The 26,474-nt window shown below is 47.2% G+C and overlaps 1 protein-coding gene across 4 annotated transcripts in view; it reads right to left on the bottom strand.

Moving 5' to 3' along the window:
* Positions 1 to 26,474, bottom strand: part of LOC146868226 (uncharacterized) — a 463,829-nt gene that overhangs the window by 317,365 nt on the left and 119,990 nt on the right. Inside the window, exon 1 of one of the 4 annotated variants that reach the window (XM_085609529.1) lies at positions 24,941 to 25,266. The exons of 2 other annotated variants lie outside the window; for them this stretch is intronic. In XM_085609529.1, the coding sequence (XP_085465655.1) occupies positions 24,941 to 25,130 (190 nt within the window). In that variant the 5' untranslated portion in view covers positions 25,131 to 25,266. Of the gene's footprint in view, positions 1 to 24,940; positions 25,267 to 26,474 lie in introns of those variants that run through there. One more of the 4 variants, XM_085609525.1, reaches the window with a different exon arrangement.

The following is a 26,474-nucleotide window of genomic DNA, read 5'->3' as shown; positions in this document are numbered from 1 at the left end:
GGGTTGGGTCTATTAAAATTAAGTATAATACAGTCCCCAGCTCTATTCTTCCTAGTTCTGCCAATCCAGGACACTCTGCGTACCATTATAATATCTTGCCAAATATTATTCCCCACCGATGTATTCTTTATGATCCAGTGGAGCGCCTTATTTTTTAATTGACCAAAATCCTCTCTTACGCCCTTATTCAATACGGGGACATTCGCAAGCACTACTACTAAGGGTGAACACTCTGGCGGGAGATTAATGACTGGTAAGGAGACCCGCTCATCCTGGCCAACTTGCACTATCTCCCCCTCAATGTTCTCACTGATTTGTGGGGATGAAATAGTAAGTGGTGTAGTTACTACTGTTTTGGTTACAGGAGGTTTCAGAGGTTTGGCAATGGTACTATTACCACCTAAAGGGGCTACGTCAACAGGGATGGCTACGCCTTGGGGGTCTGAGTTGTTACAGAACACTGTCCCAGTATTGTTGTTCAGCTTGGATAGTGCTATGGTATCAAGCCTACATGTGTTGTCATTGACTAGTTCACCCAGGGCGTCTAGCTTCCCATTAATGATTTTCAATCTCTCAATTATGGGTAGGGTAAAAGATCGCAGTAAGTGAGTCATGTTGGAAAATGACATCACTGCTTCCTCTTCCTTCCCATTGAATAACGCTCTTTTATGTGTGTCTGAAGACTGAGATCCCGGGTCAATCGAGGCTTTAATGTTCCTCTTGGATATCTTGATGGATTTCTTAGGGAACGCTACACTCTGGGTACCAGACAACTTTAATACTTTCGGTTTCCTACCAGCTTGACGGCCCCCGCCCCTCTTCCTTTTGCCTTTCAAGTTAGGACATGATGGAGCCACTTCAAGAGTGGCTTCAGAGTCGATAGAATCTACAGGCTGTAAACTTTTCCTGGCCTCAATCGGATAGAAACCCTCAGACGGATCATGACTACAAGATGAAATATTCAAATTAGGTGCAACTTCCTCCCCTAACAAATAATCATACTGTAAATCATGTTTTTCCAAGTCAATAGGGCTGCATGTGAATAGTGTGTTCAAGTCTGCATTAGCCGGTGACACGGCATTGATTAAGTCCCCTAAAGAGGAGCGTCTGGCGCTCAAAAGTTCCAGCGACAGACGCTTTTCAGTCAAAGCAATCTCCCTGCCCACGACATCGGCTGCTCTCAGGAAGAAATCATCAAGAGTGCCAGTAAGTCTTCCTCCGGCAACAGCCGGTGTAAGGCGGCGCTTCCCCTCGTTTCCAGCAATATGTGTCATGGTCAAACACAAATACTAAAATCTGGATGGTCTTACCGATGGAAAGAGCACCTTAGGGGATTGGCCCAGCCCAGCCTCGACCAGCCTTGGACGGCCGTAGACGGCCCGCCCTTTGCCCGGGCTTAGCCCGCGCGCGTCCCGCGGGGCGGGAGACGCTCCTTCCTTTTCAAGCGCCTCTGGGCGCGGCAGTGATGTCAGGTGTGTGCCTGTCCGCCTGGGTACCTGGGAAATGGAGTCCCAGCCCTCACAGCCGTTCCCCTCACGACGTTCGAAGCAGGCTCCGGTGCGTCCGTTCCCCTCACGGCAGGAGCAGGAGCAAGTGGCGAAAAGGTGAAAGCCCAGGGTTACTGAGCAGCGAGCGTACCTGTAACGTATATCTCCCGAGAGGCAGCTGTCTACAACACACAGTTATTGTTCCTTAATAGCTCAAGTGGCTGATCCTCATTTATATTTAAGTGTAAGGCTCCGCCCCGTTTGCAATGCAGAGACATCTAACACGAGGGGAGTACATTATGAGAAATTACATAACTAGAGCTTAGAAACTTGGAAATCCTTGGGTTCATCTGAACCTTTGGAAACTACTCTAGATTATTATACATACACGTCCCAAATAGGGATCAACACAAAAAAAGAGATCATTTGAAATGTTTAAATTAATTTGAACCACTGATAATTATTCTGCGTCCATTCCATCATTTTTAGCTGGTCAATGGCATTACAGACAGGAACCGATGATATGCACGCTTCGTCTGCTCCAAAAGGAACAGTAACTCCAAACTTATAGAATATGTTGACTCTAAACGGGAACCAGACCAATTTTGGTCCCGTTAGGACTCATCAGTGAGGTGTTGCTAACGTAGGCCATTGCAAAAAGAACAATTGAACAGAACAAGGTCATACATTTGTGAGAAAGTGGCTCTGTATATACTGTTCCTTAATAGGTACAGTGGTTGTTCACTCCGGCACTGGCCAGGCTTGGCTGGTGCAGAGTGTGCTGGGTTCGCGGTTCCGGGCTGCTGCCAGGGATTAGAGGTAGGTTTTGAGTAGAGCCTCTACTCATGGGAGTTCCAGGGGCTTAGAGCCAAAAGGTAGCCAGGTCCTCCGAGGTTGGTGAGGTTGCTGGCCACAAGAGATGCCGGGTTGGAGCAGGAGCAGGTTCGAGGGTCGACAGGCCGGTAGGGCTGGGGCAAAGCAGTTGATGTCTTCCTCTTCTTAGCAGCTGCAGGGCAGGTCTTCTTTCTTCTTGCTCTTCTTTGTATTTTTGGAAACTGGGGAAGGAAGGTTCAGGGTGCCCCATAAATACTAGATTTAGGGGTGTTACAGGTAGGTGAAGGGCAGGGACCAATGGGTCCATGTCCTGGGGTGGGTACACCCCCTATCCTGCCTCTCTCCTGTGGGAGGGGGGCAGTAGCCTAGTCCTGATAGGGTAGGGCTTCCCATCTTCAAGATGGCGAGAGCCCGGAGATGTGCTTCACCTCGCCTCCCCCACCTGAGGGGTGGGGTTGGCAGGCTGGCACATCCCCTGTCCTTATTTGGGGTTTCCGGCCAAAGCTTCCCGCCAGAGTGGGGGGTTGCAGTGGCCTGGGGAAGCTCACAGAGGCGGCATGCCTTTGAAGCTCCCCCCTGCCCATCCTGGGGGAGGAGATTTAGCACCTCGCCCAGGATGTGCATTGTTGGAGGCCCAGGAGAGCAGGGACTCTCCCACCCAGGGGTCCAGCAACATGTCTGCTGTGTGGCAGCCTAGGCAACCTCAGAGCAGACGTGGATTGTAGGTTAGGTTTAAGGGGGCATTTCTAAGATGCCCTCTGGGGTGCTTGGTACATTAAATCCCACACTGGCATCAGTGTGGGTTTAATGTGCTGAGAAGTTTGATACCAAACTTCTCAGTCTTCAGTGTTGCCATTATGGTGCTGTGGAGTTCGTGTTTGACGAGCTCTCAGCACCATGTACTCTTAAATGGCAGCACTACACTTACAGTGCTCAGGAATGGACCTGGGTACTGTAGGGGCACAGGGCTCCTGCTCCTGTGCCCACACCATTGGCATAAGGCACTCAGCTAGAGGGGTGGCTGATGTATGCCATGGCAGTGTAGGTGATGGGCATGGCACACAGGGATGTGTGTCATGTCGACTTTGTTTTGTCTTGCACCCAGACACTCAGCCTGCAAAGGCAGTGTGTGTGTGTAAGGGTACAGGGCCTCTAAGGGTGGCACAATGAGTGCTGCAGCCCTTAGAGGTCTTCCCTGGTCACAAGGCCCTGGGTACCTAGGGTACCATTTACCAGGGGCTGACATGTGGCCAGGTTTTGCCAATTTGGGTTTTGTGTGTTTTAGGGAAGGAACATAGGCCCTGGGCACCTGATTGGCAGGAGTCCAGGGCACACTCAGTCAAAGTACATTCAGCAAAAAGTGGGGGCATACCATGCAAGAAAGATGGCACTTTCTCACAACATTCGCCCCAGTACAGAGATCTGGGCCTAAATCCATCATTTCTTTGCTCACCATGCCATTCCAGTTTGGACCCAGAATATGCAAATCAGTCTTGACCCTGTGCCCAATGGGAACAGTCCAACTCGAACTGCCAAGCCAGGTCCTACCTGGACCGGAAACAAGCATCCTAGGACCGGTTCGGGGGCAACACCCCTCATCAGCCAGGCTAGCTTGAATCCAGTGGTTTGTTTTGTAGCTAATGTAGGCCATGACATATTCCTCCCACTTTGGAAGACTATCTTACAAAGCAAACAAATAATGGATGGAATTGCTGGAGTTGAACTGAGCCATTTGTAATAACTCTAGGCACATTTCATTGCACCGTTTTTAGCTCATCTGCACAGTCGCGGAAAAGGATCAACCAGCCAATGCAATGCAAATACTTTTTTCCCCAAATGATAGTCCAGCCTGAACTGCTATACTGCATTTTTTTTCTTTTTTAATGGGAATGGAAACACAAGCAACCCCAGCCCAGTATCAGCCTCATTTATGATGTCAACACAAAACATCAGCATTTGAAGCCTGATTGCCCCTGTTAGGGCGGGCCGCTGTCGGTTGAAGCAATGAGCAAAAATAATAGACTGGAATGAGCCATACAATAATTAAGGCTTGAGATCAATTCAAGTATTCCACCCTCCATGTCTTAAGCTTCCTTCCCGCTGCAATACCAAAAAGGTGTTGCTTGTAGTCCACCAGGATACGCTTACCATCTGCAAATGGAGAAATGCTACAACATTCATTCTACAGCAGCCCTTCGCCCTAACAACCAGCACCCACATCCTTAAAATCCTACAGCCTTGGAGGGTTATGGCAGGTGAAGGACAACCACAGACCAGGGGTCAGATGTACTAATGACTTTTGTGGTCGGAAACCCTGGGTTTCAGAAAATCCTAAGTATGTGACCACAAATCTCTTTTTCATATGTACTAATCTTCTTTTGGTGTTAGGAAAATATTTTCTGAATTGCAAAATAGAGTTTCTGGTCCACACCAAATTGTAATTTGAGAGTGACATGTAAGGGGTGTACCTTCCAAATGGCGAGTCAGTATGGTATGTATCAATGGTTTGTTACCGCCATTCTAGTTGCAAACCATTGATCAGGTTCACAAACCTTGGTTCAGTTAGTTGGGGTGGTAACTCATTCACTAAGGAGAAAAGTCCCCATTGGACCCGTTCCACTTAGGGAACAGGGGTAGCAGCACTGGAGGGAGTAGGGGTTCTCCTGGACCACTACCTGCTCTCCCTGAATTTTTCCAAAAAGTAAAAAACTGTTTTTTTTAAAGACCCAGTTCCTTTCATGATCTCTAGCCGATTTAAAATACAGTCCATCATGGAATGCAATCGCAGGGGTGCTGGTCTTCAGTCCCTTGCAAGCCATCATCCCTGTGATTACAGCCAATCGCAAGGCATTCGCCTAATGCCACCAACCAAATGAATATTTATTAGGCAGGTCGTTCTGAGACCCTCTGTGATTCCCTATTTTGCAGACTGACCTATTAGTTCATAGGTCAGTTATCCAAATCGGAGTCGATATGCAAAAAGTCAGTATATATTTTGAGAACACTTTTTGAGAATCAAATCTTATTGTAACTGACCCCAAACTATTTCTTTAAAACAGAGCCCAGTCTGTTCCTCATTACGGACTAGGGCTTTGATTAAGAGTGCCTCGAAGAGATATTAGTTATTTATTGCCTTCGATAAATTCTGATAGACTGGAGATTGGTATTTATTAGGTCAATGAACAAATATAATTCTGCATTCAGTTATGCAAAATGGAAAGTAACATGCAGATTTTAATTATTTTCACACCAAGATCTAAATATTTTAGTGTTTCTAGAGCTTGTCCATTAGTAAATATTAGCAGATTTGACCGGACCTGCTCATTTTCACGGAAACATGGCTAAACCCAACCTTCACACCGGACATCGCTACTGCCATCTCCGTCAGCTACAGGATCGCCAGGCAAGAGCGTCAGCACTAGCCTCTGAGGTGGAGTCACCATCATATTTAAGGTTACAATCAGCTGCATCACCTACATGGACACCCTCGCTAGCTACATGGAACACCTCATGTTCAAAATACGCATCACAGCCAACTTCTCCCTGGGCAGGACCCTTATATACAGACCACTAGGACCTGCCCCAATTTTGCAAGTGACATCATGGATTTCATTGCACCGCTCATAAATCAATGCCAACACTTTCATCCTGCCTGGATACCTTACTTTCAGCTAGAGGTTCACACCGAGCCATGCTCTATGGCTCTTCTTTCTAGAAAACCTTGGCCTCACCCAGCACACTACTGCACCCACCCACACCTCCGGACAACTATTGGCCCCGATTTTCTCATCAATCAGCAACATCAAAGCAATAAGCCAGCAATTATGACCTGGACAGACCACACTCTTGTCAGTTTTAGCAATACTACCGCAGACCTAACATCACAGAAACCGACCGCTGCAGCCGGAAAAGCTTCTCAGAAGAGAAGTGGGCTTTCACCCTCTCAAAGCAGCGGCCCGAGCTTACCAGGAAATTGTTGAAAGCCATCAAGATTCTCAACAGCTGGATAACTGCATGCATGACACCCTGGCTCCCTTCAAGAACAACCCAACAGCAAGAGTCCCCCCCACATGCCAGCAGGTACACAGAGAAATTCAGGCTAACAAAATGCCACTGCAAGCAACTGGAGCACAAATGGAGAACAGGTCAAGACACAGCACAAATATATCTTCAAATCAGCTCTAAGACACTACCTCTACCAGATACAGAACACCAAGCACACAGCTCTTGAAGAGCGCATTGACGCTAGCATTAACAGCAGCTAGGAAATCTTCAGCATCAAAGATCTTACCATGCCTCCTGCCACCTCAAGCAATATCACCCCCACACACGACCTTTGTAACAAGCTCTCTGAATTCTTCTGTAACAAAGTCACCTCCATGTACAGCAACTTCGACCTGCAACCAGATCCTGTCACCACAGCAACTCAACTACCCATTTCAGCCGATGAACAAACCTGACCTCAAGGCCTGCCGCCATCACAGTTGAAATTGCTACCATGAAGGCCATCTACTAGGGGGTTCCATCTGACTCTTGTCCCCACCACAGTGTCACCAAAGGACTCCTACTGATTAGTGAAGCGCTAACACCTATCCGAAATGCCTCCAACTCAGCCACATTTACCGACACCTGGAAAGATGCCACCATCATGCCCCTACTCAAGAAACCATCTGCTGACGCAGTCACACTTTCCAACTATAGACCCATCTCCCTGCTAACATCTAGCAAAGGTCTTAGAGAAACTTCTCAACCAACGCTTCACTGATCACCTCAACAACGATCAGTTCTTCGGCACCATGCCGTCTAAATTTAAGCCCAACCATAGTACACAAACAGCACTCATCATCATCATCAACAGGATCCTTGACAGAGGAGACACGGTAGCCCTCATTCTCCTGTCCCGTTCTGCAGCATTTGACACTGTCTCACAGCCCATCCTCATCAGGGGCCTGTACTAGACGGTCATCCAAGGAGTTGCTCTCTGCTGAATTTGCTCCTTCTTAACAGATAGAACACAAACTGTCAGCCTGTGTTGTACCTCATCACTTAGCCCCACCCTCTTCAACGAATACATAATCCCTATGAACAACATAATCCACGCACAAATCAACATCCTCTCCTAGAACACCTCACTGTGGAACTTCAACTGTAGGCTGGTAACACTCAGACCCACACCCAGGGCCCAAGTCAGGATCTTCAAACAACAAACTGGGCATGACCCCACAAGTCAACGTCCTCAATGAATCCTGCTTCTACACCCAGAAGATGCTGAGGAAGATCTTCAAATGCCTCCTAAGCAACACTAGAAAAACTGTCACTCACGCCCTAGTCACCAGCAAGTTGGATTAAGGGAACACCCTCTACGCCCGGATCAGGAAGCAACTCACTAGAAGACTACAAACCATCTAGATCTCAAAATCCAGACTCATTCTCAACCTCACACACAGAACTCGCATCACACTGCACCTTAGGGAGCTTCACTGGCTCCCAATACACAATTATGCTCAATTCAAACTCAACACACACACACACATATTCAGGGCACTACACAACTCAGCACCCACCTACCTAACCAGTTGCATCTCCTTCCAACAACCCTAGACACCTCCGCTCCGTAGGACTCCTACTCGCACACATCACACGCATACCCAGAACCAGATCAGGAGGACAGGCACTCTCTTACATCTCTACTAAAGCGTTGAAAGGCCTCTATAAGAGCCCCGTTCAGAGGGCCACAGGGAAAGCAGGTGTCAATAGCCCAACAATGGGGGGTGTGGCCTTTTACTACTGACGCTGTTAGGGCCCAACCCATTATGGACCCTGAGCAACTGGGCCATGTACCCCTTCAGCATGTGACTCTTAGTAATAGCATGTTTCAAGCAGTGCAATGCTCCCTTAAGGGGAGGCGATGCAGGACTTAACACACGCTCACAACTTAAAATATGCTCAGCAACAGCATTAAATTATTGTCCAGCCAAATGCTTATTTTTTCATTAAAGTTATTATTTTATTTTACCACCACAAACACAAAGGGAAACATGACATTCACAAACAACTTCCATGCTACCCCTGAGGTCAGGTCTCTAGTGTTTCTTAGGCAGTTCCACTTGTCCCACTCCCTTCTTGCTCTAGCAACAGTGATTATTCCCCAGTCTAGAAAGCAAGTTCCCTCACGGCCGACTGGCCCGAAATCAGTCTTACCCACATCTGCAAGATCAGAGAGACTGGAGCTTCTGAGAGCCCCCTTCACTGGCGCTAGAACGCAGGTTGCTGCGCACGGCCCAGTCCAGCTGCACTTCTCGGTTGAGTGTTGGGCTGCAAATGCATCTAGCCGCATCCTTTTGACATCGTGCGAGTTAAGCTAGCATTTGCTGCACCATTTTGTCCTTAGCCGCCATTTTGTATCATGATCGAAAGTAAGCTGCTGTCTCATTTACTGTCTGCCTCAGCAAAAAGGCAGCTTCAAGTTATTTCTCTTTATCGTATTCAAGGTTGAATCCTAATGAACAATGAATAGTTTATTCTACTTTTGCATCCCTTTCCTCTCTCGTATCCCTGCTCCCCCGTTGGAGAGTGCTGAGCTCGAGTAAGACAACCTGTGAGGAAGACCAGGACTATGGGGGTGAGCGTCCAAATATTACTATGTCCAACTGGACTCCTTACCATCCTTATGACGAGGGCGATGACACCGACACCAACAAAACAGACTGCTCGATAATGAAGTCGAGAGCAGCAGAAAAAGCCGGAAGCTCAGGCAATCAGCACGCCAGCTGAAAGGAAGCCTACGGAGACCGGAGCAGACACCGACGAAACCAAGGACGCTGCTATTCGCCAAGAGACCGCCGGGGAGAATCCAGACGAAGACCCGGAAGGTCCAGATACCTGGACCGAGGGGTGGTGGAGCCCGGAGGACATGCACAAGCCACCACAACTCAGTAGAGTTGTGGCAAACAGCGGTACGTAACGGGAGCCGCGGGGACAACGAGGGAGCGGGTGGGGCCATTTGGGGAAGGTACTATAACCCCTTGACTCTCACCTTACCCACACTAATCCTTGAGCCATCCTACACCTCCCCACCTGGTTAAGAGTAATACTTGTGCTAAAAGTTTTAGAAACTCACCTTTGCTAGGATCACAACTGCTCATATTTTTGACCGTCCGGTACACCTGGTCAAAACCCTCCCATGCACTTTCCCTGACCTCACACATAAGAATATAACCTTTCACGTGGTGTGGTGACGGACTAGCTAAAATATGTACACAGGATGTGGACAGTGACCGCTGTTTTCTTTTCTTTATTTGAGCGATTGCGGTACTCCGGGGGAAAACCATACCAAAGAGGATATCAAGAGCTGCCTGGACCATCTGACGACCCCGCTAAAAGAGAACTCTTGGAAGACAACTCCATAGAATGTTCTGTGCTCTACCAACAGGACTATTTTTTTGTAGAGACTTTATTCTTCTTCTTGATTTAAACTACATCCTGACTTACTGCGGGATATTAAATACCCTCAATAAAAAAAATCCTACAATATTCATCCTATACGGCCTCCTCGCTTCTGTTTCCGACCTTCCCTCCAACACAACCTTGGGAACGTGATAAGATGTACCCGTTCCGCAGGTGGTAGCTTATCTCTTGGTACCTCCTTTGTTTGTCCATGCCCGAGCTGGAAAATTCCAGGGAGGGCAGGGTTTTGGGGGCGTTGGAAATGTATATTATGTTTTACCAAGTGTTCGGAAGTCAGTCCCCTCAGCAGCTGTCTTACAAAGCTGGTCAGACTGGGCTCCGCTGCAGCGCCATACCAATAAATAACTTGGTTCGTATTCTCTGCTGTTTCACCGACTCTTCATTTCTTGGAAGGCAGAGAGGCGGTCGCGAGTGACCTGGGCGGCCATAATCGGGTCACTTCCTTCAGTTGGCGCCTGAAAAGTGACTCAATTTGGCTGACCCATCTCGCACGCAAACGGGTGTGGAGGACGGGGCTGCGTCAGGTCGGATGGGCGGATCAAGCTTAGTTCTCACAGCTGCCCCGCCTTTCTTATAGGGGGGTGCCTCGCCCAGTGGTCATCTCGGCTGGGGCCCTGAAATGCGAAACCCTTGGATCTGACCGTTTGGGCCGAAGAGTCGGCAGTGGAGAATAACTTTGTTCGACCTGTGTGCACCAGGTTGAGTTTGTATTGACTTTTGGTGAATATGGCGCCATCTTGAATAAACTTGGCTTGTTTGATTGAACTTGTTAGGTCTGCGGACTGTTTAGACACGGAGTGTCTGCGGACACTCTGCCAGGCAACATAATGAATTCAGCGTACTCTTGAAAATGCCCGAAGACTGCTTTTCGGTTTATGTGGTCTGAGGACCGACTTGTTTAAAAAAAAAAACAGAGGTATGCTTGTGTGTTCTTCGATTGGTACTAAGAGTTTAAGTGTCTTATATTAAGATAGCTTGTTTGAGCAAATTGTGGTGTTTGGCGTGCTGTTGTTGTTCTGCCAATGCTTGATTGGAGGAAAGACAACCTGCGCCTCCAGGAAAGGACCCGAACTTTCATATGTATATGAAGCACGGCACTGGACCTATTGTGTTGAGTACATTGTGGCACAAATATACGAGGGACAATGTTGAGCTGAAGTGGCCACTAACCAGTACCTTCGATGAACAAAAACTGAATATCCTGCAGGATAAATTGTTTGCAAAACGAAGTAGGCAGTCAATGTTTGATTCTCCTCAGGTGTGGCAAAAGGAAGCTAGACAAAGGCGCAATATGGGCAAAGAGGCCCGGAGAGGCAAGGTGCAGACAGTGACTCAGAAAACAGTAGCGTATGATAGAGAGAAAATAGAAAAGGGTATAGAGTGTGCTGATAGAAAGTTTTGATTGCAATTTGACAAATCTTATGTCACCCGAGAAGAAGGTGATACATTTGTGGAGGAGCTCCTAGACGCTCGACCTCCGCCTCCCTATGCCCCACAGAGAATATACCCTGTTGTCCCCATGCCTCTGGCCTCCGCCCCTCCTGCTTCCACTACTAGTTCTTTTGCTCTTGTCCTGGCTGCTTCGGCTACAGCACCACCTGCTTCTCCTTTATCTTCGTATGCTGTGGATGCGACAATTACAAGTCTCCCTGCTACGCCGATTGTTGCTGCTTATGCTCTCTCTACGTCCCTCACACCCTCCACACAGCCATTAATAACGTTAGTACCTGCCCCTTCATCTATTGTGTCCACCTCGAATGTCTCTTCCCCGACATTGCTGAGTATAGGACGCTAGTACGTAGACCGGACAACGGGAATTGGGCAGTAGCTTGAGAACGAATGGGGGGGTGCCGATTCGATCTGATGTGGGAAATGAGGAGAAAAAGATGGTGGCAGATCAGGCCGCACAGTGGGCTCGGAATCAGATTTACTGTGTGGAGAATGTGTGGAGTGTGGTGAAAGATTATGAGCCGTTTGTACAGCAGCATGCCCTCAAGCATATGGCGGCTAAATTAATAGGGTTGTGGGAACAATGTTTCAATAGAGTTGCACCGGAGATAATTTACGACATCCGGGACAGTGTGTATGCTACTGCATGGCTCTTAACGACGTTTTAAGTAATGTTGCCACATTGATTGGTTATCGAGGTAGGTTACAACAGAAGACTCCAACAACAGGGTCTCAGTTTCCGATGAGGGAAGTACATCCTATTTTCCACCCTGAGATACGGGAGCTGGGTAATCAACAGAACGCTATTGTCAGACAGCAAGTAAAGGCCCATTTTCAAGAACAATGGGTTTACTCTCCGTGGAAGAGGAGTGAGGTTTTATCTCTTAAGAGAGTCAGTTGCTGGACCCTAGAAAAAATCCAACTGCATATTATAAAGAGATGACGGAGGCCACCTCGTCAACAGTGATGACGTTAGCGGATGTTGAAATGTTTTTTGGTCTACTGGTACCGGTGGATATTTGGAGACAGGTGCATACGCAGGACCATGTTGTGGAGTTGGGTGGCACATTGGAGGAGATGAGGGCATGGGATAAAGAGAGGAAGCCTGGTGAGAAGCCTAGGGCTGAGATACTAGCTTTGCCGAGTCGTATTATTACATACTTGCATTCCCTCATCCCACCTAGACAAGTACATTGGGAAAAGTTAGCAGCATTTCCTCAGAAGAAAGACGAAAGTGTGTCTGATTTTTTTTACTAGGCTTGAAGATGTGTTCCTGGATTTCAGTGGGCAGGATTTGTCAATGGACAGAGAAGTCCGATTGTTCGTTAACAGATTTGTTACGAACCTGCTTCCGGAGATCGCAACTTGGTTGCAGAGTTCGGAGAGCACTTGGACTACATCCTCCCATTCAGGGATACTGAGTATGGCACAGTATTATGAGCATAGGGAAAGTGAGGTGAAGGGAAAGGTGGAGAAGAAAAACAAAGAATTGAAGACGAAGGTGTTGATGCAGCAGGCAGCTAGGGGGAACGGTAGATGGCAGGGTACTTGTCCGGCCCAACAGTTGCCCCGCACTAGCAGGAATAGTGCACCTTTGGGGCCGAATCAATGTGCATATTGTAAAAGGGAGGGACATTGGCGGAGCGAGTGTCTGGAATTGTTGCAGAAAGTTGTGGCACCCTGAGGACGGAGTCCTCACGGACGAGGTCGTAGTGGCGGTGGCCGTGATGAGGTCCAGGCTGATGAGTTGTCGGAGGGTCGTTCTGATCAGAACTATTTCGATGACCCTCGAGGAAGGCAGTACTATAACGATGATTATGATATGGACAAGGTGACAGGGATATCCTACAGCTAGGACAGCCAGGGTGAGGGACCAGTTCAGATACCTAGAGATCAGCGTGGTCCTTATGTCACAGCGTATTTGCATGGCTCGGGAAAATAAATTTTTGGTGGATACAGGTGGAATGAATAGCTCTGTTTCTCGTTCGCTGGTCCCCGGGGCAGCTCTGTTTGGCCAAAGTAATGTTTCAGTAGGCTTATCAGGCAAACCGGTTGTGAGCCCCATTTCTAAACCCCTTGCTTTGACTATTGGCCTTTTTACTGTAGATTCGCCATTCTTGTTGACAATGGATTGTGGAGAAAACTTAATGGGTCTAGATCTGTTGAAGAAGTTGCACGCAATGATTTCTTGTTCTCCGGATGGTGTCTATGGGACAATAGGACCGAATGTGGCTAGTACCAGACAGTGTTTTTCCAAAGATGCGCCACTCCTTGCCGAATTCAAAGATGTGCCACCCACGTTGTGGGCTACAGGTGATACGGATGTAGGGTTGTCAGCGGATAGCTCCGGTCTCTATTACGGTCAAAGACAAAGCTGTGTTGCCTCGTATTCCTCAGTACAAAATAACGCAGGCAGAGAGAAGAACACTATTGCTGATTATACAGGATTTGTTGAAGAAACTGCAGCAAGTGTGTGTACCAGTCCTATTTTTCCCATTCTTAAGTAGGCTCCCTCGAATTCCTCTGATGCTCATCCTGATGTCTATCGTTTTCTGATTGATTTGTGTGATGTTAATAAAATAGTGGTCCCTCCGTTCCCAGTGGTACCTGACATTACCGCCCTTCCAACGATGATGATTCTTTCCACTGCAAAATTATTTTCTGTGATTGATTTGAAAAACGCTTTCTTTAGCATTCCCATTCACCCAGATAGCAGGTACCTTTTTGGCTTCTCTCTGGCCTGGCCAGCAGGAGTTTCCGATTCTTTTGCGCCCCTCAGGGGTATACTTAAAGTCCTCGCATATATAGCCAAATTTTAAAAACTCAATTGGATTACCTTACACTTCTCTCAGCTAACGTATTGCTGCAGTACGTAGACAACCTCTTAATAGCTTCTGACACTGAAGAAGGTTGCAAAGGTGCAACAGTTAAATTATTACAACATGTGGCACAGCACGGACATAAGGTGTCCCTTTCAAAGTTTCAATATTGTCGACAGGAGGTCACCTACTTAGGTCACCTACCATTGAGGGAGGGAAGGAGAATAACACCTGAGCGTATTAGCGCTATTGCTAAAATGCCCATCCCTAAGACCCAGAGGGATGTGCGAGCTTTTATTGGCATTACTTCTTTTTGTCGTCACTGGATTCCTAACTTTTCTTTACTAATAAAGCCGCTGTTGCAGCTAACCACTAAAGATGTGCATAAACCCTTGGCCTGGACGCCTGAATGTCAACAAGCTTTTGAGCAGTTAAAAGTCGCGCTTTGCTCTGCACACGTACTTGGCACTCGAGATTAAGTCACGCCGTTTGTGTTGTACGTACAAGAGACAGCTGGCTGCGCGCTCTCTGTTTTAACACAGGCCTTTGAAGGTAAGCAGACACGGTGTGCTTATTTTTCCTCTGTGCTTGATAACGTAGCAAGAGCCCTCCCGAGCTGTCCAAGAGCGGTTGCGGCTGTGACCATCCCTATCCAACAATCGGTGGGGCTCGTTCTTGAAACTGATCTCACAGTTATGATACCTCATGCTGTGGGCACGCTTTTGAACAAAACAAAGGCACAGCACCTCACCAGTGCACGTCTGACTGGGTATGAATTGACCCTCTTTGCACCACATGTCACAATAAAAAAAGATGTGCCACTCTGAACCCAGCCACGTTATTGCCCCTCCCTTCTGAAAGTGATTGTCTTGATTGTCTCTTTCGCACAGAGGAAGAGACAAAGGGACGGGTAGACCTGACTGATGTTCCCCAATCTGACCCACAAGGGGAGCTATATGTCGATGGCTCTTGCTTTAAATTACCAGATGGCACCACCACTGCAGCCATATGCTGTTACTACGCTATGTACTGTACTCGAGACATCACGTGTTCCTTACCAATCGTCCCAAGCTGCAGAGCTAGTTTCTTTCCTTCGAGCATGCGAGTTAAGTGAAGTCAATTTTTCTACTGACAGCCATTACAGCTTCGAGGTCGGCCATAATTTTGGGCGGCTCTGGGCGGAGAGGGGGTTTATGACCTCCCGTGGAATAAATATCCAGAATGGCCCTCTGATACACAGGCTTTTGTCAGCTCTGGCACTTCACAAAAAGTTGGCGATAGTGAAGTGCAGTGCACACAAGGCAGTTACTGATGATGTGGGAAGGGTAAATGCATTTTCAGATCAGACAGCGAAGGAGACAGCCCAATCTAAAATGAAAAGAATGTTTGTGGTGGGTCCTGCTAGATGGGTACCCGATAATGCAATGTTTGAAGAAACGTTGGAGAATGTGAAAAAAAATCCAAATAGAGGGAACAATTGAGGAGTTAGCAATATGGCAGGAAAGAACAGGACATTTAGATGATGAAGGATGTTGGACTGATAATTCAGAGAGGCAGAAGTGGATGTTGCCAGATGCATATGTACTCCCTGTAGTCACCATGGCGCATGGACCAGCCCACATTAGTGCGAAGGGAATATGTAAATTGTTAGATCCTGTATGGCAGAACGATAACATCCCTAAGGTGGCTGCTCACCTGGTAAAGTACTGTATGGTATGCATGGTACATAATCCTGAGAGAGGTACCCCTACACCTTCTGGTAACTTTGCACGACCTTCCTTCCCTTTTGAGATTCTCCAGATGGATTTTATCGAAGTGGAACAAGTCAATAATTTGAAATATGTGTTGGTGATTGTTTGTGCGTTCAGTAAATGGATTGCGGCTTATTCCACTGAAGAGAACACAGCCCTAGCAACGGCGAAGGCTCTCTTGAAAGAATTCTTCCCGCGCTTCAGCTTGCCCAGTTTGATTTGGAGTGACAACAGAAGTCACTTCAACTCGATGGTCATCCAGTTAGTGTGCGATGGTTTGCACATCAAGCAGAATTTCACGCAGCAAATCATCCACAGTCGGCAGGTTTAGTTGTGAAGTACAATGGTGCTCTCAAATTGAAGTTGGCAAAGATCAAAGAAAGCACAGGATTGCAATGACCAGATGTGTTACTTCTAGCACTGTTGTCCACAAGGGTGGCAGCACACTCTAGAACAGGATTATATCCATGTGAGGTTGTTTTTGACCGTCCCGCAAATTTCTGCAGCGTTCCGTGGCCTCGCCGCTTTCCCGAGATAGAATATCCTTTGCTTGTGGTCTACTTGTGCGCGTTGACTAAAAATTTGCGTTCTATTCACCAACAGATTCATAAGGCTCTACCGCCAATACCTGAAGGACCCAGTTATGACATTCGACCTGGTGTTTACAAATTGGTGAAGAACTAACAGAGGAAGGGGAATTTGGAGCCATGCTGGAAGGGACCTCTGCAGGTCCTCCTGGTCACCCGGACAGCAGTGAAGGTGGATGGCCGGAAGCATTGGATCCATTTGTCTCATTGCCGGAAAGTCCCACTACCTCTTCCCTACGACCAGTGGGTTCTCAATGGCCTAGCGGACCACGAGACAGAGAAGGTGCCACACTTTGTCCCTTTTTCTGACGCCAGACTGACATGGGCGCAAACAGAGGAGGAAATGACGCTGTTTTGAATGAGGCAGTCCCCCCAGAAGCAAAGGCTGCCCAGGGTCCACCTCCATCCGGCCCACAGGAGCTTGAGTCTCAGTCCCTTGACCCCTCTGAATTTAAGTTCCTTTTCCGCAACAACACAGTGCCAGGAGTGGCTAGGTACAATTTACGCCCCCGACGGAGGCAGAGTGAACCAAAGGAAAAGTCAGATTAGTAGGGATGTACTTCATGGATGAAGAATAGGGTATATGTACCTTGTCTGCGGTACGGACGATAGATCAGGGAAAGGGGATTGGTGCATTGTCCGAGACACTGAACAGGATAAGTTGATGGCGTCTTCCCAGGAGGGGGGGGGGGGGGGTGCCCTATCCTGACCGAAGTGGATTTCTTCAAAAAAAAAGGGCTGCAATTGCATAGCTCCACTGAGAGGTGCTCAATCGCACCACCGTTGATGGACAATAGGAGTCTACCGGCGAGGCTCAGAACGACGCTGGGTTTTGTGCCTCTTTCCTCTTGGTTGCCATCATTGGCTCCATTATGTGACCTTTCCTCTGGTAGTCTGATATATACACAAAGAAATATATATATATAATAAAAATGTACCCATTTGGCCGCCTCATTATGGACGAAGAACAGCCCTTAGCAGCCCAACGTTTTGAGCAAAGTGGTCCTGGTTGGTCTAGCTGGTCCACTAAAGGCAAGACAGTCTTTGTGATACTTGTTCTGATTTTTTTAATAACTGCGTTTGGAGTAATGTGGTCCCTTGAAGAGAAATATCCTGTGCGTTCTTTGATTGGTACTACTCATGTTCCCCCCGAGCATATATTTGTCCCTTTGGCCGCTCATAACAAGAGGCATAGACAAACGTACGTTGACAGTGTTCTCCTGCAGATGCTCCATCAGGCGCACTACACCTCAAATGTTACTAATTGCTGGGTTTGTGGCTTGCTCCCTTCTGTGATGCATAAAAATGATCTATTGGTGTCCCTACCCTTCTCTTTTTTAGGGAGTTGTGAAGCCTGGTTCCAATTGTTTCCATGGTGTATATCCATTACCATAGTGATGCCATGAACATGACATATACTGACTAGGAGACTGTGCACAAATATTAGTGTACATCAGGGTTTTACTCCAGGAGAACAAGGGGCCCCTGATACTTTGCATCCAGATGCCTGTATGAATATGTATGAAGTCCAAAAGAATGTAACGTGGCTCCAAAATGAAACATTGGACTTTCAAGATTTTAACTTCACAGAGCACTTCAGGGCCTTTCAGATGCATAATATTACTTACGATGAGGAAATGCCAGTGCCAATAGTTAACACAACAGCTAGTTTCTGTGTCCAAGCTTTTGGGAGTGCTAAAGTGGGAAAAAGTATTTGCAACTGTACCTATAGTTTGAGCACGACCAATAATTCACCTTCACTTCCACCCTATAATGTGTACTTCATTTGTGAGTCGCAGGCTTATGTATGGCTCCTCAGGGGGTGATCTGGTATATGCTATGTCTCTTTCCTCCTACCCCCAGTATATATAACACCGTCCAGTTACCACAGAGACCATTAGTTACAGTGCAGGAGCATATACTTACTCCGGGTTTGAAGAGTTATCAACACGTAAGAAATAGATCAGACAGACACTACTCTTCAGCAGTTTACTGATTATATGAAGGGTATTCTGCCTTTTTGGGGACCCATGTCCAACAGCCGTAACATCCGCAGGCTCACGAGGGTTGCGGAGTGACTTATTAACACCACTGCAGGAATACTGACCAACATCACAGCTGAGCTTCAGGCTACGAGACTTGTTGATCTTCAAAACAGGATGGTTTTAGACGTCATGCTTGCTGTCCGGGGTTAGGCCTGTGGCGTCATCAGTAGGAGCTGCTGTGTATACATACTGGATCATGCTCCCAATGTCCATGCAGCAATACAGACGTTGCACCGACTTGCATCGGATATTCACCATGAGAATGGCACCTGATCCCTTTCTGGTTGGTTCTGGGGTTTGATAGCATCCTGACGGTTGGAAGATACTCCTTTTCCTGGTAGCCATTGCGGGTGTCATCTTCACTTGTTGCCTGTGTATTAATTGCCTTCCTGCCTGCTGTACATAATGCGTTAGCAAGCTAACACCTCTACCTAAGGCCCCAGGGCAGGACACTAAGCCCTCAGCTATGATGATGCAAGCTGTCCATGATCTAATAAGCATCGATGAGAGCATTTTCGAATACTAATCTGTAAGCGTATGTCCTTAAATTAATGATTTTCTCATGATGCTAGAATAGACAAAATTGTTAGCAAATGCTAAAAGGAGGGTCTGTTGGACTTCAAATGCATCTAGCCACCTCCTTTTAGCATTGTGCAAGTTAAGTTAGCATTTGCGGCACCCTTTTGTATCATGACCGAAAGTAAGCTTCTGTCTCATTTACTGTCTGCCTCAGCAAAAAGGCAGCTTCGAGCTATTTCTCTGTATCGTATTCAAGGTTGAATCCGAATGCACAATGAATAGTTTATTCTGCCATCGCATGCCTTTCCTCTCTCGTATCCCTGCTCCCACGTTGGAGAGCGCTGAGCTCGAGTAAGACAACCTTGAGAACGTGATAAGATGTCCAAGTTCCGCAGGTGGTAGCTCATCTCTCTGTACCTCCTTTGTTCGTCCATGCCCAAGCTGGAAAATTCCAGGGAGGGCAGGGTTTTGGGGGCATTGGAAATGTATATTATGTTTTACAAAGTGTTCGGTAGTCAGTCCCCTGGGCAGCTCTCTTACGAAGCTGGTCAGACTGGGCTCCGTTGCAGCACAATACTAATAAATAACTTGGTTCCTATTCTCTACTGTTGCACCGACTCTTCATTTCTTGGAAGAGGTGGTCACGAGTAACCCGGGTTGCCCTAATCGGGTCATTTCCTTCACGAGTTAATCACATACAGACGTACAGCTGCAGCAACCCGAGGGAGCTAAACCTCTGTCATGTTGCAGGTCCACAGGTGTCCCCACAGCAGCCTTTCTCCTCCGGCGATGATCTCAACCAGGTTACACTTCTTGCTTGGTTCCGGTGACGCCCTTTGGCATACATTTTCACTGTCTCTCTACTGTTCACAGTCTTGGACTCAAATGGCACAGCATATCCCTTCACGGAAGCCCCTCCTGGTATAGGGGATCACAGGCTCACCAGTGCAGACAGGCAATGGCCCACTAAGCGTGGCAATCTGTCCTAGGTGGTCCTTCCTAGCATACGAGGTCGTCGCCATTCACTGCACACAGGCGATAACTCATTTGGCACAGCAATGATCATAGCTCACTTCACGGCTGCCCATCCTGGCATATCGGGGTCGCCAGTTTCTCATGGCACATAATGACCCATTCGGTACAGGAACCATCGTGCCTCACTTAGCGGCATGTCCTGGCATACAGCGAGCAGCGACAAGATCGATGCATTACCCATCTCCTCACACCTTGCTGAGGGAGTCCACTCAACTGGACTCCTAACTGGACCTCGCTCCCTCCTACGCTCTCCTCTTCCTTACATGGCACATTGGCCTTGATAAGCAGCTGAGGCAATGGTGTTTCAGGCTCCTGGGTAGGTGGTCTTGGATTCCCTTGGTGATGTCCCCTCACCCAGATGGGAGACTGGCAGACCTTAGCCTCCAGTCCTGGTCACAGGCAGAAGTCTTGCAGAGCTTCTCCACCTCGCACAGTCTGACTGACTGGCTGCTTAACAGTTCACATTTTAGGGGTTCTCAAGTTCCCCTTCTTATAGTCCATTTCCTGACATCAAATGTGATTTAGAGTCTGGGTCTTTGAACTTTATTCCTGGGTTAGCTTCCTCTTGACGGCTCACTCTTCTGCCCGCTCTTCCACCAGAAAGCAGTCTGTCACAGCAAGAGCAACGTTAGAGCTGACAGCCCCACAACACAGGCCATGGGAGTGACTAGAGGTCATACCTGGATGTCAGCCATAGTGATATGTGTATCAAAAGTTTACCCCAGGGCCTCAGTCCTACTCTTTATGATTCTCTTATCAGCGCCATTTGCTTCCCAAGACGTGCCCATGCCTTGCCCTTGTTGCCTCTCTCTGAATCAAAGAGCACCCTTTGAAGTGTACCAGGGGAGTGTGGATCTCCCTTCTCAGATTACAGGAATGCAGCAATAGTCAAACCTGTCTGGGAGGGATTCCTCTACCTCCTGTTCTCATGTTACACCATGCAGTGCTGGGTCTCCCAAAATGGAAGCCAGAATCAGCCATGTATTGTATCCCTCGGAGGCACACATACATCCAGCACATGCATATAGTAAGCATGCACTGCATCCTTTATGTACTGTAACACTCACAGGCACACTTACACCAAGTACATGCATATAACATGCATACACTGCACATTACTGCATTATCCCTGTATTGTACCATCCACAGGGACACATATACACAGTACATGAACTAACATACACGTACTGTGCAGAACTACATCCTTCATGTACTGTAACACTCACAGGCACTCCTAAACCCGGCACATGCATATAACATACATGCACTGCATTACCCTGCATGGTACTATTTACAGGCATACATAGACTCATCATACATGCTCTGCACAGTATTACACACCAAATCTATGACGCCCACGGGTGAGCTAAAAACACAGCAGCAGGAACTTGAAATGAGTGAGTATGTAGGCTTCACTTCAGTGACAAGTTAAACTAGACCTGTTCACTCCTACCAATCACTAGACGGTATACTGCCACCACACTCATGCTGCTCAACTCCTAGTAAATATAACAAACAATGTCTCAAGGGGTATCATTAGTAAGGGGGCTTAGTTAATGAGCAAAATGAATTGCTGTCGAGGAGTATGGGGAACCACAAAGAAGTGGAGCTTGACATAATGTACAATTGCTTTTCACATATATTTAAGTAAATAATATGGTCAAAACAAACAATATCTTCATATGCATATTGCACTGTGTTACATTAAATGTCATGTAACCTGTGATAACGTGCAAAAGTGCTCATGAAAAGGTTAACGGCGAAAGTGATACGTGAAGTGGTATATACAGCTGCGGTGGAGGGGCGCAATCAGGAATATATACAAAAAGAATAGACTGTGATAACTGTACAGTTAATACATTTATGTACAATTAGGTTTTTGTGGGGGCAATCACAGTGAAGGCGCCATAAATAACACTGTGGTGGTCAACGGTGTTTCGGCCTTTATGAAATATTAGGCCCTCATCAAGACCAGGTTACAAACTCACATACAGTGTAATTAGGTCACCGAGAAATTCCAGACGGCGAATTCCAAGGTGTCGAGTGTGCATGTGGTCAAGCGTCTCAATTGTGTCAATCTGTGCCAGCACGCCGAGAGAGAATTACTGAAAGCGATCCACTTGTGCAGTTCAAGGGCCCTGTGGTGTGTGCCGAGAGGCAGCGTTTTTCTATGTATGAAGAACGTATCTGGGTTGAAGTGAACAGTGGAGCAGCCAGGATCAGCCTCTGCTCGGTTCAGGGCGTGCGCTGCTCAGCCGGCATGAGTCCGGAGCTGAGTGGGTAGGCACTAACGATACCCCTTGAGACACTGTTTATGTTATACGCAAGTACCCGTGTCTCCGCTGGGTTTGTGGGTAACTTCCTGTAGCTTGCTTTTACTAACTCTTGGTAAAGGCAGTAGTCTTCCACCACTATGAGGGTAAACGCTTCGGGCACCCATCCCTGTCCAACAAGACCACAATCCATGAGACAACCCTATGTCATGATGCACACCTATGATCTTTGTTTCCCTACAAAAATCAGCATTAGGGATCCAGACAGCAGTACAGTTGAGGCACTCAGGTCAGGAGCGCATGTCCCTACCATGCTAAGGACGTTTCTGTCCCAACAGCCTCACACTCCACATTGGAGGCTTCTCCTCTTCTCGAATTCCAAATGAAGCTGAAGACCTTGCTTTCAAATAAGAAACCTAGTATAAGCAGGGCTAGGAACACATGCTTGCTCACCGTCAGGATAACCTCGTGGGTGATCGTGCACAGTAGAAATACACATTACAAAAAAGGCCAAAATCTACCTCAGCAAAACTCCAGGGATGAGGACTTTATCCCTCCTGGTAATTGCTAGGTGTAGTAAACTCAACATCTTGTAATTCCGACTCCTGCACAGACTTGCACAGGGATCATAAATAGCGATGCACTCATAATCTAGGCCAAAGAAACCAAAATAAAAAACACCCAAAATAAAAGATGCCAAAAATAAGTTGTCAAGCAAAGTTCCAAAACCCTTTCATTGCATAAATAGATGAAAATAGATTAACACCCATTGCTATTGAATCGTGAAGCCCTACATTAAGCTAAAACACTACTTACTCCATTCATGAACAGGTGTAGGAGCACACCGCTTCACCTTTCAATATTGAATACAAAGTGGTAAGAAATTCGTAAACTTGACACCAGCGCCACAGGGACTTGAGTGTATGTGTATGGGACACAGAAATGAAATAATTGAGTGGTTGTCCCTGTCCAAATTATTGGGTCTGCGCTGGATCCCACCTATTGCTATGGAATTGTGAAGCCCTCCATTAAGCTAAAACACTACTTACTCCATTCATAACCAACAATCACGCCACACACCTGTGCACTTTTGGCAACTTCTTCTTCCTGTGCTTCAAAGACGGCGATCCACACCCTTCAACCAACCTAAAATAAGACTGCAGACTAGTCACAGGACAAAGACGATAAGACCAAATCTCCCTCCCAGATGTTAACTACACTGGCGCCCTGTATTACCAACAAGCCAGCAGCCATTCAAAGAACAAGTACAAGGACCAGTGAGAGCTGTCAAAGTGACCGCTTACAGAGCTCCCAAGCTTCCCAAGTAAATGCTTGAGCAGCGCAGACAGTCTGGGTTTTGTTCTTTGCATTCTGGGACTTTTAGTCCATGTATCCCATTATAAATTCACCAATACAAGGTTCAGAATAGACTGGCTGAGCTACTCGTGCAAGAACGTAGGAAACTTGAGAGTTCTGCCTTTTAAAGGGGTATCTTAATTGGATGCCTTAATGTGGAACCTGCCCTGCCCCAATGAATCCAGCCGCACAACTACCCCTAAACACCAGCTCTCTTTTAGTGGGGACTGGCATACAAAATCACACATGTATATCTGGAACTTAAAGCCTGCCTTCTAACACTGAACTTCTAGAAGATACGCAGAACTCGCAATATGGTAAGTTAGGCTATTTATGTACTGTTTTCTTACAATTCTAGTTCTGCTTTTATAGCGGATAACACAAAACTACAAGTACCAGAATGGCAAGGAAAAAGCAGACTTGATGAACTACTCATATCTGACATGGGAAAACTTTTAAATAGACGTGGGCTAATAATCCGATTTTCTTGTTTGCAGACAGCTAGAAAGATAAATCATTATACATATCCTGATGCTTTGGACAGGTCAATGGTTGGCAAGTAGTAGACCGAGTCTTGCCACAGACCAAAGCAGGCTATCCCAAGCGCAAGGCAGCAAATCAGAATGACCGAAGCAACTAGGTAATCTAACTGGCTTCCATTTAACCAATCACAATTGGCACCTGTGTTCGGGCTTTTCTAACTGGTTGTCATGGAATTATTCAGAAAGGCTGGAGTTCCCTAAATCATTCTGGAAAAAAACACTGAGCCATGAAAGCATGTGGCTTTCAATTTCAGTGGTATATAATGTGCGAAAGGCTTTTTAATTACGTACTGTCAGCAGGAAAGAAACTACTGTTTCCTATCCATTTCCACATTTCAGACAAAAAGAAACCCCCTACTCTAATCATATAATCTTAAAATTACTAAAAACCCACCTGTTCTCCTAAGCCCTAACTTCCACTCCCGGCATTCAACATACTATGACGAGTCTAACTCTCCCCCCCCCCCCCCACCCCACACCGGGATAAAAAAAAATACCTTATTTAACAGAGACAGCAAATAAAGATCTCCTATACCGTGAGCAAATAAGCTTTTACATCGCTGCAAGGCCATCTCAGTTTCCATCTTTCTGGGGTCGATGAGCGGAGTACCATTAAATTGTGCACCCGCAACATTTGTCAATTCGAGCGCTTAGAGGCGACATACTGTAGAATGAGTGACTACATACAAAATAAGGAACCCGTGTGTGTGAATTAAACAATTAATGTAAGTGAAGACAAAGGGGTAAACACCATTCACTTGACAGCTGCCCCTCACCTTGCAGCTGGGCAGAGAGCGTCTCCTGCTGCTGCTTGAACTTGAGGGACAGGTTCTCGGAGCTGTGCACTTTCTCCTGTAAGTGCTTGTACAGGTAGAGCACGGACCCCAGGCACATCAAGGCCAGCAAGCAGAAGCCTGTCTGCAGAATCCCCTTCTGCCTGCGCCATCCACAGGCCCCCGGTCCCATGGCCTTGGTTCCTCGTCAGCGAGGGCCGGGCACTCGGACTCCCGTTATCATCTTGACCGCAATGCCCGACTGACAGTCTCAAGGGCCATACGCGGGCCGATGTAGCCGGTCTCAGCCTCACGATTCAAATTATGACTTTGTCAATTCACAGTGCCACATTGTTAACTCAAAGCGCTTTGCGTCCCACACGAGTATCAACCCTGGATGTCTACTTTAGGTATGTCCACACCCTGAGCAGTACAGCTTTGTCATCCGGTGTATACATCACTGCACGCGCTATGAGCCTTCCTGGGCACGCCTGGCCGTTCAGAGCCCCTTCCGCTGAGCCTGTGAGGATGCTCCTCGAGCAAGGGCAGCAGGGCACAAGTCCTAAAAAAAGAAGTGGGGGGACGCTCCAAGTTAGGTGGTGTCACCGGAAGTGACCTCACAGCCGGAAGTGACGTCACGAGATGGAGTCCCCACTAATTAACAAAGGTTAGAAGGCGATGGGGGCAGGTTCAAAGGGAAAAGGAGAATGTTTACGTTGGAATTAGTCACCGTATTGACACTCAAAGGAGCGGGGAAATTAAAGATGCGCTTGTTCGGTGCGTATTTATTGCCCACAGTAAATTTGCCGGTCTCCGTCTGAAATGCATAAACACATACTGACCTTTTCTAATATACGGCCACGAGCGCCCATCTGTCATACTGAACGGCTCCATCAACGTGAAACAACTTAAAGAGCTCTGTTCGCCCTCTCTCGACAATAGAAGGTTAGGTTTGGTGAGTGCAGAGCGCGCGCGCAGGCTCGGGTACCGGCTCCATCTTTTGGGCAGGGTGGACGGCGTCCACCCGGTAAAAACCCGGTAAAATAAGTGGGGGGACGCCGTCCACCCGCGTGGTACCCCGATTGAGCCCTGAAGGGCAGAAATGGATGGATGTGATCAGGGCTTTAAGTGGGATGAAAAACTGTGTGGGGGGGGGGGGGGTGTCTCTTGAAAGGGGCGTGGTCACGGTAAATAAGGGGGTGGCTTAAACATGTATGCCAAAAATCTGTGCTTAGCATAGTGTGCCGCCCGCCTTTATTTTATTTTGCTGTTTCTGTCATTGCATCCAGATGTAAGATACAGCAAGTAACATCATACCTACAACAAGTCGGGACTATTGGCTTTGTCAGTGGTTGTTAGTTGCATAAGATAAATAAGCAGCAAGTACGGCTTATATATAATATTGCAAAAAGCTTCCACGTAAAGCCCTGTTGACACCAAGACTATGTCGCTGCTCCTGAGTTTCAAAAAGAGAAGGGAAATCCAGAGAGAAAAGGACTCTTAAAAGGTTTCCCTTCCCCTGCAACGCTCATCTGGC

This window comes from Triturus cristatus, chromosome 1_2 (assembly GCF_964204655.1).
Source record: "Triturus cristatus chromosome 1_2, aTriCri1.1, whole genome shotgun sequence".
NCBI classification, from domain to species: Eukaryota; Metazoa; Chordata; class Amphibia; order Caudata; family Salamandridae; genus Triturus; species Triturus cristatus.
The sequence above is the reverse complement of the archived record's forward strand: the minus strand, read 5'-3'. Positions and strand labels throughout refer to the sequence as shown.